At 40.5% G+C, this 13188-nt stretch overlaps 1 protein-coding gene across 1 annotated transcript in view; it reads right to left on the bottom strand.

Moving 5' to 3' along the window:
- Nucleotides 1-488: 488 nt before the first annotated feature.
- Nucleotides 489-13188, bottom strand: part of ptn (pleiotrophin) — a 64759-nt gene continuing 52059 nt past the window's right edge. Inside the window, exons 4-5 of the mRNA XM_036149259.1 lie at nucleotides 12803-12964; nucleotides 489-1286 (exon numbers count right to left, since the gene is read on the bottom strand). Coding sequence (XP_036005152.1) covers nucleotides 1231-1286; nucleotides 12803-12964 — 218 coding nt within the window. The 3' untranslated portion in view covers nucleotides 489-1230. The remainder of the gene's footprint in view (nucleotides 1287-12802; nucleotides 12965-13188) is intronic.

Genomic DNA, 13188 nt, shown 5'->3' with positions numbered 1-13188 from the left:
AATAATGTGTTAACTTTAGGCAACAATGATACATTTAAGACAATGGAAACATTATAAGTATTTTGAAGTCTTCCCACATGGTTTCCATTGGATCTCGGTCCAGGACTTTGACACATCAACATCCTTTGATCCAAACCATTTGGTAGTAGCTCTGGCTGGACGTTTAGGGGCGTCGTCCTGCTGAAACGTTGAACCCGAACAGTTCCAAGTCTTTTGTAGCCTCTGAGAGTTTTCCTCCAGGATTACCCCGCGTTTAGCTCCATCCGTCTTCTTCATGATGCTGCCACTAGCCTACTTCACTATGACGATGGAAAGCGGTATTCTTTTTCTGTCCCCAAATTTCACTTTTGATCTCATCTGACGTGATATGATGTTGTGTATTAAACTCTCCCAAATAAAATGTAAATGAAATATCCATGTTTTTCAGACTGTTTTATTTTTTTTTTGTAATTGCATTATATTGACAGAGATGACGCCATGGAGGTTAGTTGCTTTTAGCAATGTTTTCTACATTTTATTAACATTTTTAATAACAAAAAGGTACCGTGAAGCAAAGGAGTTGGCAACCTCAAGCAGCCGTGATATATCGAGGACAGTTAACGTTTATGTGTAAATTAAAGTACAACACAGGAGGTAAAGGACACAAAACATGACATTTTGTGCACTTATAAAGAAGCCGTTAGACAAAATTGTGGATGAACATTTACCACAGTTAGACTGAAAAACTTTCAGCCAAATTAGGCTTGCTAAACAATGAATAAGCAATATTTTATTTTATTTTTTTTAACTCACATTAATTAGGTGGAAATGTTTGAGGACTCCCTCTTAGCAAACTGCCTCATTAAGTCAGAGCACAGGCCAAAGAACTTTCTCCAAATTAGAGTTGGGGTATGTAACAAATCCTGGGCAATTTGTACCTTAGAAAGCATTCTGAGAGATAACATAATTAAGTGTAAACACTAGAAACAAATCATCTCGTTATCCATCCCTAACGCATTGTATTATGTCTACTACAGCAATATACAAGATGTCCCTTATTGGGCGCTAAAAAAAAAAAAGGAAAGAATAGAACTAATTGCCTCTAAAATTCATGTTTACTGGTTTCATCCAAGCTACATTGTGTCCTAATGCCTACAGTACAGATAAACAGGAACCAGGTTGAAACGGGGCCGCGGACATCTTTCCACAGTCTTCTCCCATTTCGCTGGCTTACAATAAAAACAGATCTCATCAGTCCATTGGGGCGCGCTCTCGCTTCTTCCCGTCCTTCTTTATCTTCTTTGCATCTGTGAGAAAAAAACAAATAAAGTGAACGTAGTCATAGTCGTTCCTATAAACTTTCAGTGCCAGAGGTGACGGCTTTGAAAATAAGCAAATCCTATTGTCTCCATGAAGAGAACCCGTGCTCCGTCTCTGATCGTAACAACCATTTAGGTTTTAATCAGCTAGTTTGCCTCGGTGAACGTTTTGCTGTGTGACCCATTTTTTGGAAACTGATCTGGTACCTTCATGTAAAGTGCCGTTTTATCAGCTTTCAACAACCTGGCGGCCATGTTTTTATGCTTTGTGAGCCGTCTCTTCAAATAAGCAGACGACTGCCTACAGTTTATTGGCCTGTTAGCTTCTGGGTAGCTGTTTATTACTTCCCTATTTTCATCCCTAAGGTTTTGTTTATGCAAATGATGATACAAGAGAAATATAAAATGACATATTTAATAAAAATGTGCCACAAAGGGTAATTAAATTTCATAAGGCCAGTTTAAAAATGGAAACTTCATGATATTTCTAAGGAGGTTTGGTTTCACAAATGATAAAAGGGTGTGACGTAAATAAACTCTATTCTCATGTAAGAAGAAATGTCTTAATTTGTTTTGCTACTGAAATGGCTTCATTAGGTTTCTTTACAAGTATGATTCATTTGTTATGTATTGTGCAACTAAAAGATCCCAAACACTAATAAAAATAAAAATAACTGTAGTTTAGCCTAATTTAATCCTTAAAATAGGTTGGTAGTTTTACAGTATGGACCTTTTTTTATTTTATTTTGCTTCATCAAGAAATCCAGGGAGGTTTGTTTTGGAAAGCAAATGGCTGTGAACTTTTCCAATGACTTCTGTGGAAGGTTGAAGCGTGAATGGCATCCTGGGCCAGCCGCTGCTTTTCACATGCATCCCCAGGCCATGCCCTACATCTTTATTAAAAAAAAACTGTCATCCCAGCGTCAAGACTTCCACAATTCTGCACACCACACCTGGGTGGTACGCAGATTTATGTATTGTCTTTTGTACCCAGACAGAACCAATGCATGCACAAGGAGAACATGCAAATGCTGTGCAGAATGGCCCTGGCTACTTGACCCGAGGACCTTCTCTCCACAACGCTAACAACTTGCTACCATGTAAATCCCTTTTACTGTATATCTTATTCCCATTTCCACTCCCACAAGCATGCTATGCACCTTCTCTGCAGCAAGAATGGACATCTTCCCACCACAGAGGGTTCCAACTCCCCCTGGACTGACGGTGGGTAGGGTGGGTGTTAGGGTTAACCCTAACCCTAACCTACAAGAAAGTTATTCAGTAATAAAGGGTTAGGCGTGAATCATGTTTGACAGTTTATTTACTATTTCTGAGTACTCATGTCAGCCCTGATGGGAAGGTAGACATTGAGCAACACCGCCCATAAGAAGCCATCACTGCAACCGGACATACCAGAAAATTATGCACTGCGACAAAGAACGAAAATATACACATAGTTTTAAAAATAAAATCTATTCTTATACCAGTACGCTGAAAAATTCAAAAGGAAGAAAAAAACGCTGTCAGTCTATAGTTGGAGATCTGGATACCCCTTTGGGCTTAACCAGCTACTTAACACAACACGTCACTGAGGAGATCAGACATTAAGTTATGACTGATCTCTGACTGATCTATGTACGTACAGTATGCAGCCGGTAAGAAAAGCTTTCCTCTCGCTATGAAACAAACCCTCCAGGGCGTCTCCAGGGCTCTTTCTGTCATCAGATTTCTGTCTTGGTGGCAGAACTGCCTCCTGAGAAAGATCCGCCTCGCTGTTGCTCTTTTTTTATATGTCTGGGATGCCCAAAGTCAGTCCTCAAGGGCCTGTGTCCTGGGTGTTTTAGATGTTTCTTGGTCCAGCACGTCAGGGTCAAATGAATGGCTGATTGCTGGGCTCCTGCAGAACTTGTTGGAGCAGGCCTGTGCCCAGCAAAGGAAACATGCTGGACACCACCGGCTTTGAGGACTGGAGCTCGACACCCCTGATCTATTTAAACCCTTTAACTGTACTAAGGGATTTTTTTAGAGCAATTAATCCTTAAATCAGATGGTCCCTCATTCATAATTGTCACCAAACCTGGTACAACCCTAACCCGATGAGTGAAATGCCAAATGCGTCGCTGTATAGTACTTTCATTAAAGTCTTTCAAAGTTCCAACCGGCAGTCGAATAAATTGAGCGGATCTAATTAATGAGTTTCAGTCGCTAATGAAAGGAGATGTATGGAACCACCTGGAAACGTGGTAGTAATATATAACTACTCAAATCTTAAATTAATGTTCCTATGCAGGGATTATGTTAAAAGGACACCTCCGCAACTCGCAAATCCTTTAATAACATGCTGGCAAGCAGTTTTGAGCTGCAACAACTTATGCTTAGTCAATGAGATTTGAGCAGTGGTGTCTCACCCTTTTAACATTCTCAGAGTGCGGCGCTCAGAAATCTTCCTGGAAATCTTTTCTTTTCGGCTGCCAACTTTCCGCAGGGAGCAGAATTTAGATGCACAAGGTGCTCTGAGGCATGCAAATACTGAAATTGCTACGCCGTCCCGTTTGATTGCTTGCTTTAATTTGTTGGAATGTTTTCTGTCCCTTTCTTCCCCCGCCCCCCCCCTCTCGTCTTTTTGTGTCAGCACATTCTGCTCCCTGGAGAGAGACGCGGAGGGAGAGGATTCGCTCTCACACTTGTTCTCGCCACTCCGTGTGAGATAGGGACTCTCATTCTGGAGGCTCGAGTGGACTGTGCCGCATTTGCATGTTGGATGTCACAGCTCCTCTCCGCTTTTCAAGCACAGCGGCGGTCAAGGTGTTGCTACTTTTAACAGCTCGAACCTTTCCAAATCCACAGTCACACGATTTCTGTGGACGTTGAAATTGGCACGTTGCTTACTTGACAACGAAACAATTCATGTTATGTTTGTTTTGTGGGTTTTTACACCATTTCTGCTCAAAATGTGACTTAAAATACTAAAAACAGAGTTTGGTCTGTGTAACGAAAGAAAGCTTAACCATTTAACTTTAGACAAAAAAATGAGTAATAAAATCTTCATTAAAGATTCAAAACATGTACATTGGAGGTGTTAAAATACAGTAAATGTCATAAATTATCAGTGACTGAGGAAACTTCCCACTGGACCTCAGAATTCTGTTTGTTCCGATGTTCCCAAGGCTGCGGTTGTTGTTGTTTGTGCAGCTTTTTCTGCCCCACTTTTTCTTCCACTAAACTTTCTACAAATTCACCAACTCACTTTTAACAGCCGGCCTGTTTTTTTTTTTTTTTTTTAGCAATGAGCTTAGAGGTCATTAAATGGGTGTTGGACACCAGTAAAATGCATTCTTCCCCCGTATTGCGTAGGCTGTAATGTAACATTTTGGTATTAAAATTTTTTTATTTTTTTTATTGGTCATTCACAATAGTCCAATTTTCTCAGTTTTAATTTGCTGTGAGCCGTACCCAACAGAATCAACAGAAATTAAGATTCAAAACATCATTTTGTGTTTAATGAATCTACCCCAAGTTTCACTTTTTATATCATGGAAATAAATGAACTGTCAATATTTTAATTAACTGATGTGCGTTTGCACTATGAATGGACAGGGGGTTTTCATAACCTTAAGCCATCCATCCAGACCCTACTTTATAACATTAACCTCAAAGAATTCATAAAATTCATTAAAAGTTTAATGAGACGTTTTGTGAGAGCTTCATTGAATGATTTGGCCTTAATTTAAAACGATTTTTGGTGGGTTTAAAGTCGGATTTTGTAAAGATCAGAATACAATCATCATAATTATAATTTCAGGATGTAATGACTCTGTTTTTGCTCGTGCTCGTGCTCGTGTCGTGCGGCTTTAAGCAAAATCCTTTTGAATATCCTTTCAAGTAATATTTTTTCCAACACTATAACCAGCCCAACTCAGGATGTTAAATGTCTTTTCTTTTCCTATAGCTCTAACAGAAGAACCAAAAAGAGATCTATTTAAGATAACATGTCAAATTTAAATTAGCAGCCACACATCATAGCTCTAGCTGCAGCTGCTGTATTTCATTTTGATCACCTTTGGGCTGTCACAGACAGGCTCCAGATTAGAGAGCTAAAACCAGGGACAAGTGCCAAACATAATTAAAGACCAGTTCTGCTGATTTATAAATGTAAAATGATAACATTAGTGTCTGAACTTTGCCTGAACATGAGTTTTATTTTTCTCCAAGGATTTTCTTGCTCTGTTACTGGAACATCAGCTTGATTTACAAGCATAAAAAAGCTTAAAGTGACATAAAAACCTGGGAAAAATTGAGTAATCTTAAACCTGAGACATTTTTTTGACTGTCTCCAGGCTCACTACCTTCTGTAAACCATTTGCTCTGTGAGCAATAATGTAATTTGTCTTTGTCTTTTGAAATCTGAACACCACCTGTTTATGCAAAAAAAAAAAAAGGGGGGCATAAGTGTGCTCTACGCAATTTTGAAGATTGCCATATTTATCCAAACAAAGGCTTTTGTTAAAGCTGAAACCAAAGCGGGCGTCCAAATGTTCCCTCCTGCTGCGCTCTCTCCTGTTCGGCTGAATGAAAGGCCGTGGGACCTTGAGATTTTCACAAGGCACGCACAATGCCTCATTTTTGTCATTCCCTGTTCTTTCTTTTTGCTCCATGTGGTCTGTGTTTCACCTGGAACGAACAGCAAAGACATGCAACTCTGGGTCTCACACCGCTCCCAATGGGGCCCCTGAACATCGTCTCCTCTGGGATGTGCAAATGACAAATTTTGCCCCCAACACAGAACCTGCTGTCTGAGGAAACCTATCTCCAAAGCCCAGCGTTACTGTTTAGAATTGCAGATTTTCCGCAGCAGGTTTGTGTCCGGTTGGAGGTTAGCTGGCCTGTCCTGTCTTCATCTCAGCCCGTCAGAAGCCAAACATTTAATTTTCTGGGTCTTTTTTTTTTTATCCCACAGCTCAGATTATATTTCTGAAATATGTAAACTCGTCACACCCTCTTTCTTTTTCCAAGTAGCCCTTCTGCTACCAATGGCTTATCTTCCAAAAGGCAGTTACATGAAATCACACGTCCTGCAGATAGCTTCCCACCCACCGCATCCCTTCATCTGGACCTCTGTCATCCCCGCTTTGCTTCTCCTTTGACCTCAGCTCTCACACCTCTACAATTGTCACTTTGCATCCCTGCAGTCGGCTCTCGCTGAAAGTGAACAGGTGAACCTGCAATGTAACACACACGGCTGTAAACCAAACTCAATTTGACCTAGAGTCACACTTCTGGGCATACACAAAGGACTGCTTTGTTCACATGTTCCAATGCATCACCAAAAAAAAATGCTCCTATTTAATTAAGACGGAAAAGCAGGAAAAATAGGTGCCTTCTGAATATATTCATACATTAGGTCAAGTGGAGCTATGCAGTATTTGCAACTGAAAATGTCTTTATCAAGTCATATTTAGTTGTGGAGTTTGCACATTTATAACTATGTCTTTCAAGGATTTAGATGGACTTTGTTAGTGTCAAAGAGCACAACATGCAATGGCCAGCTTTAGACCTCTGCACAGCTCTAGCATTATGGAATGAATTAATACCTTTTCCTCATTATTCCTCAGTAATACGTAAAATTATGGGCAAACTGAGGCTTGTCTTAAGCTGGAAGTTGCAGTTATTCGTCAAAAGTGACTTTGAGGCTTCCCACAAAAATACCAACAACATTTACCTTTCTAACTAAACATGAGCTTTATTTTGCTGGTACAAAACAGTTGCCACTGTCTCTACAGCTAGTTTCCTCTTTATTGACTGGAATAAGGCTTAAATCTAAGGATTTATTGCTGAAATCAAATCTAATCTGCTTCCAAACAGACTCTGGTGCAGTTCGCTTCTGGTCTGAATACAAACTGGACTCAATCCAACCCAACTACAGGAAACATGCACCTTAATAAGCCCTTAGTGTTGATAACGCTACTAATGAAGTTTAGACAAAAGTTCAAACTGGAAGATTCACACACCTGCATCTACTGATTACCTCGGCAAGCGTCCTTATGCCAGTCAATCTGCGTCCTCATCCTACTATTCCACAAGACTGTGCTTAATAGGCGCTCTACTCGTGGATTCTCCTGCTCTTTAGCTGAGCTTCAGCCATCCTCCACCCAAACTCCTCCTTCACGCTCACAAGCTTCACCTGACTACTTCTCCCCTACGGCCTCCACCACCAGTGTCAGGACCCCGGGGGAAGACTTCACTAATCCTAATCCTAAAATTAACATTCAAGCTCATAGACATTCACAGTTTTCACGTCTTCTGTCGGGGTCCAAGCGCCAAAGAACTTTCTAATTTTGTTATTTAATCTCTCCAATTGCATCCTTTCTCTGTGAGAGTCTATCCAGGTTGAACTCTGCGTTAGGGAACATAGAGTGCATCGTCTGCTGAGACCGCTCCAAAATCAGAATTAAATTTGCATTGAATGAGCTGCTCTTGACATTCAAAATGATATTGCATCTGTCATGGCAGCACAAATGTGCCCAGCACATCGGACTTCAATGTCTGTTTTTGTAAATATTGAGCTTGTCCTACGTCCTGGCCTGGTAATTTCTGTCTGATGGGAGCATCAATTGTCACGTATGGCACCGTTACAAGATATAGTTCACTTGCACACTTGCAAAATGTACAATGTGAAAACAAACTACACCAAACAACCACAAAATAAAATCCACTTTTGATTTGAACCAAACACGTGGACCAAAAGACTTCCCTGGTATAAATGCATGCTACAACTCTGCGTATAACATCAACCAGAAGTCGTGACTACTTTAAACAGACCCAAGTTTGTTTCCATAAGTAGTCTACTTAGTTTTTTTTTAGCAGGAGAGAAAGCTAATCTGAACTGTGGTGTTGACTAACACATTTTGGTCCACCTGTAAATGTGGGTTGTGGTGCAATGTGATAGCAAATACTCTGTCCAATGTACCAAAGAGGTAAACCAAACAAAGGAGGGGGCACATCCTAAACAAATGATTGACAAACAGATTTGACCTGAAGACTTTTAAATCCACACTCAAACTAAATTTTTTTGCAATTGCTTAAAGTCCAGACCCATCAAAACACTGTGGCGAGACCATAAAAGAGCTGCGCATAGATGAATGCAGGCAAATCTTAATGAGCTGGGTAGAATGAGAAAATAATGCAGAAGACTGCTATTTCTATTTTCCTCTGAAGGCTGGTTTTGCAAGCTACTTAAAAAAATAAATTGAACCCATTGATTTTGTTACTTGGCAGCAATAATAGTCACTGAAACATTCTTTGTTCTATAACATTTTTATGACAATTCTACTCTTTCCAGTGTGTCGTTTTTATGTAAAGAAGACGGGAAATTACACAAATGGCAAGTAGGTCGAATTTCCTCAAAACTGTCTCTAACGATGCATCTATAAAATACAACTCATCTACACAGGGTTAAACTGTAACGCGCAAAGAGGACAGACATTAAATGGCTCAACACTTTGCAAGAGGTGTTCACATCACCTTGTATTTGTGAGACTGAATCTCATTGATTGTGGTTATTTGACGAAGCGACGGTAAGGTTGGGCAAACTCTTTGTGCAAACTTTGTGTTCCCGCTCGTCATCTGCTGAGCGCGATAAAGCCGGCTTATAGCCATTGGCAATATTGCCAGACTCATAATAATTCAGTTTAGACAATGGGGCATTGACAGTGGGTAATTTACATCCTTGTTTGCAGGATTTACAAGCAGCACTGACCGACAGTGAATCGAGTGCTTCTCCCCAGCTTTCATACCAGACAGTGATGTATTCTAGGAGTGTTCACATGATTACATTTCTTCCCATTAGGTCAATACTTGTTGCTACTCAAGTTTTCTGATTACTCTCCATTTACCAGCGAAGATCACAGTTAGAAACTCACATTGTTCCAGAGTTCGCTGACTTTGGCATGGCTGAGGAAACCTAAAAGCCTGTAATTAGAGCTGAATAGTGAGTTAACTATCTCAGCCCGGGTTTGGCGCTGTCACTCAAAGCTTCGGCTTCCCAGTTAAGTAGGAGGATTTCCTTCAGGGTGATGGAGCATTGAATGTGAATGCAAATCACAGATGACATTGCCTGAGATTAAATCATTTGCGAGGGTTTGTTGGATTTAGCAAAGATGCAATCAGTGTGCGATGCTTGAGGAGACAAGGCGAGAATCTACTGAACTCGCACAGTAATTATCAGAAAGATTATAGAAGTTCAGTCCTGATGCAAGCTGATACATATTCTGATGCATAATCAGTCTAATTAAGATAAATCCAGGATTCTTTTGACCAACGTGATATGAGCAAAACAAGGCCTCATCAAAACAAGGCCTCATCAAAAAACAGCTGTGCTCAGCAGTTTGGTAGAAGAAACAGAGACAACCAACACCCTCCACCTATGATAAATTAGACAACCCCACAGATTTAAACCCCCTGGCTCGTTTACAGTCACCTTACGGTAGAAAACAGTTTCCTTTTTTTTCTCTTTTGATTGCATCAAGTTAAATGGCATTTTATTTGACAATTCAAGAACTTCCTGAACATTCATAGCCCTGAAAAGGCTTGCACTTTCCAATTGTATGCATGTTTCCCAGAAACCTGCCTTAAAATATTTGTGCAATTCTTGTAAAAGACTGGAATATAAATTTTACATCAGCTTTCTTGAAGCTGTAGATATTTCATCATGTTATCTGGGGGTTCTTCCTTTGTTGTTTTGTAATAAAATGCATACATAGTTTGAAGTGCCACCAGAAAGCATTCCCACCCCTTAATTATACATAGATTTTTTGTTATTTTGCAGACTTAGTTTATAATTAGTCTGAGTATATTTAAACATGGTCAGGGTATAAGTGTTCACACCCTTAGCTCTTCAGAATTAAACTGGAAGGCATCCAATTTTGAACAGGTGTGAATGCTTTCTAGTGAAACTACAAAATATAATTCTCACAATAAATCAACAGTATTTAAATGCATTGTTGTACAGGCAGTTCTATATGAATATGCATTTTTTTTTGTGTTTATAATTTTCACCAGTTTGGGAACAGACCTAGTTTTCATTTTTACATGCTGTAATTTTGGGTTGTAAATTATGTTTGGTTGCCATAGCCGTGGTGGTTCCTGGTGCCCCGGGTGAGCCACTCCTTCTGCTGCCCACCCCCAAAACTAATTTGTACCTACAAATAATTAGAAAGAAAACCTGTTAAGGGCATAACTGACATGCTTTTCTTTTGTTTTTCCCCCCGTTTATTCTATTTTATTTTCCTATATTTCAATCATGTAAAGCACTTTGCATTGTCTCTGTACTGAATTGTGCTATATAAATAAATTTGCCTTGCCTTGCCTTACACCTCAGACTTCACCTACAACACGGACAGCTGCCACCTCCAGAAGTTCTCCGATGACTCGGCCATCGTGGGCTGTGTGTTGGAGAGGAACCCCCTGCACCAGACTGTAGAGGAGCTGAGCAGCTCCTTTAGCGACAGACTTAGACATCCTGTCTGTAAAAAGGAGCGCTACCGCAGGTCATTCATCCCTGCTGCACTATAAGTGCAATAACTTGTGCAATAATTACTGTGCAATACTATTTAATTTAATACCCTGTGCAATAACCTTGGCAATAATCCTGTTAAATAAGAGACTTCAGCTGTTATAGTTATCTCACTACCTGACTGTTGTTCCTTACCTGGTACAACTTTAATGTAAAATGTCAAATCCATATGTATATAAGTCACCTTAAATCTTTTATTTAATTATTTTTTTACCGATCCTCTGTATATATGAGGACACACTGTATATATATCTCATTCACCTTTTCCTCCTTTTGGCACCTTCACTGATTATAAGAGCCGATGTGACAGGTGAATTTCTCCACTGTGAGATCAATAAAGTCTATCTTATCTTATCTTATCTTAGCAGGGAGCCGGACAGGGGGACGGGCTCCACAGTTAGTGGAGATCTCAGATGTCCCAGGAGAGGAAGAGTCCCAAACCCAACCTGACAAAGAGACAAACACATAAACACAGGCACGCAGTCACAGTCACACGATCCCACCCTAAAGCCCACACACATGCAAACGCTCATAACCACACATGAGAATAGATGCTGCACACACACTTGAAATCACCACACATCCTATACTCCCAGGTCCAGGTGCAGATACCCCAGAGGGGCGTCCAGGCCCCAGACCTGGAAGGTGATCCCCATCAGTGGGATGGTGGAGAGCAGACTGCTGCAGCCACAAGCTGAGGCCAGGACCGAGCACCACCCCAACCTGGGCCAACCCAGGCCATACCTCTGCCCATAGGCATATATTACACCTCAAGGACAAAACAACATATTTTTAGAGCTTGAATCAGCCCGTCTTCTCTCTTCCTGTTTGAAGTGTTCCTTGAAGTAGTAGTGATGCAACGCTGTGGTAAATATGCAACAGGCTCATATTTTTTAATGTGTTGACATAAAAATGTGGAGGGAAGATATTTTTCCAAGTAAAAAAATATTCTTATTTTTAACATCTACCATCCTATCTGCAATTTCCTTCAAAATGTGCAGATTTTAAACGATTTCCAAACCTTGGTGATATTCTCATCCAAGATGCAGTAATTGGTACATTACAATTCTCTGATGCAGAGAGAGCAGAGATGCAGAGTGGAGAGCAATCTTTTCCATGCAGTCCAGTGTAACGGGACAACTGCTGCTTCCAACATATCTCTTTTCCATCCATCCATCCATCCATCCATCCATCTATCCATCCATCCATCCGTACTTAGATCCGTACTTTCTATACTCATCCATTCATTATGGCGGAGAGCCTGGTGCCAATCTCCACTGGTCAATGGGCACATCTCCTTTTAAGCTTTTTAACAATTAAAGATAGATAGATAGATAGATAGATAGAAATATTTTTGAAATAGAAGATAGATAGATAAAAGCTCTTAATCCACAGTTTATAGGCCATTTATGAGCTTGCATTTTCTTTTGCTGTGCATATCCAGCTCTGAAGATACACCGAGTGCTGGAAAAAGCTGCCCACCGCTCCCTAAGGGATAGATTAAATGCAGAAGACAAATTTCGTTGGCATGTACCAATGCAATGACAAATAAAGATTTATATTGCCCGGTCTTTCTTACTCTTCCCGTTTGTTTTTGATTCCTGTGATTCTTGCATCACTGGAGGCCCTAAAGCTGTAAGACGTTACAGAATAAAAAGCAAACAAAAAGGTAACCTTTCATAGTTTTATTGATTTTTTATTTTTTTTATTAAACTTGCCCCTTCATTGATACCTTCATTTAGAATCCATCCAAGCTCTGTTGTTGCTTCTGAAGCTCAGCAGTAAACTAATTTTCCTTTCTGCCTCAGACAGACGTGTTTTTTTTTCTTTTTTCCAGCACGGTTCCTGTGAATCCTCACAGTTTCTGTCAGGCCCAGCTTGTCCAGCCAGGCCTCCCCCTTTATCCAGCAATGGTTCCGTTCTCTCGGCTTACCTTGCAGCTTGGTCTTGGGAATCTTCCCGCATGGCTTGGTTGCCGTGACGCTGGGGGCGCAGGTCGCATCCATGAGCGCTCGCTTCAGAACCCCAGTCCTGTTCTTCTTCCCCGTGGCCAGGTCGCACTCCCCCCAGTCCTGGAAGTGGTACTTGCATTCCCCTGTAACACACACACACAAAAACACACACACGAGTCAGACCGTACCCTCTCAAAGACAAAATCAGGGGGAAAAATTGGTGAAATAGCAGCAAGAAAACATTTTTTCTCCTCATTCTGAATGCAGGCGCTGATCGAACAAAGCCCCCAGAGTTCTTAGATACACTGCAAAAACGGAACTAAAAATAAGTCAAATTTTCTTGAAATTAGTGTATTTGTCCTTGATT

Source organism: Fundulus heteroclitus, chromosome 17 (assembly GCF_011125445.2).
Source record: "Fundulus heteroclitus isolate FHET01 chromosome 17, MU-UCD_Fhet_4.1, whole genome shotgun sequence".
NCBI classification, from domain to species: Eukaryota; Metazoa; Chordata; class Actinopteri; order Cyprinodontiformes; family Fundulidae; genus Fundulus; species Fundulus heteroclitus.
This window is presented reverse-complemented; position numbering and strand designations above follow the sequence as displayed.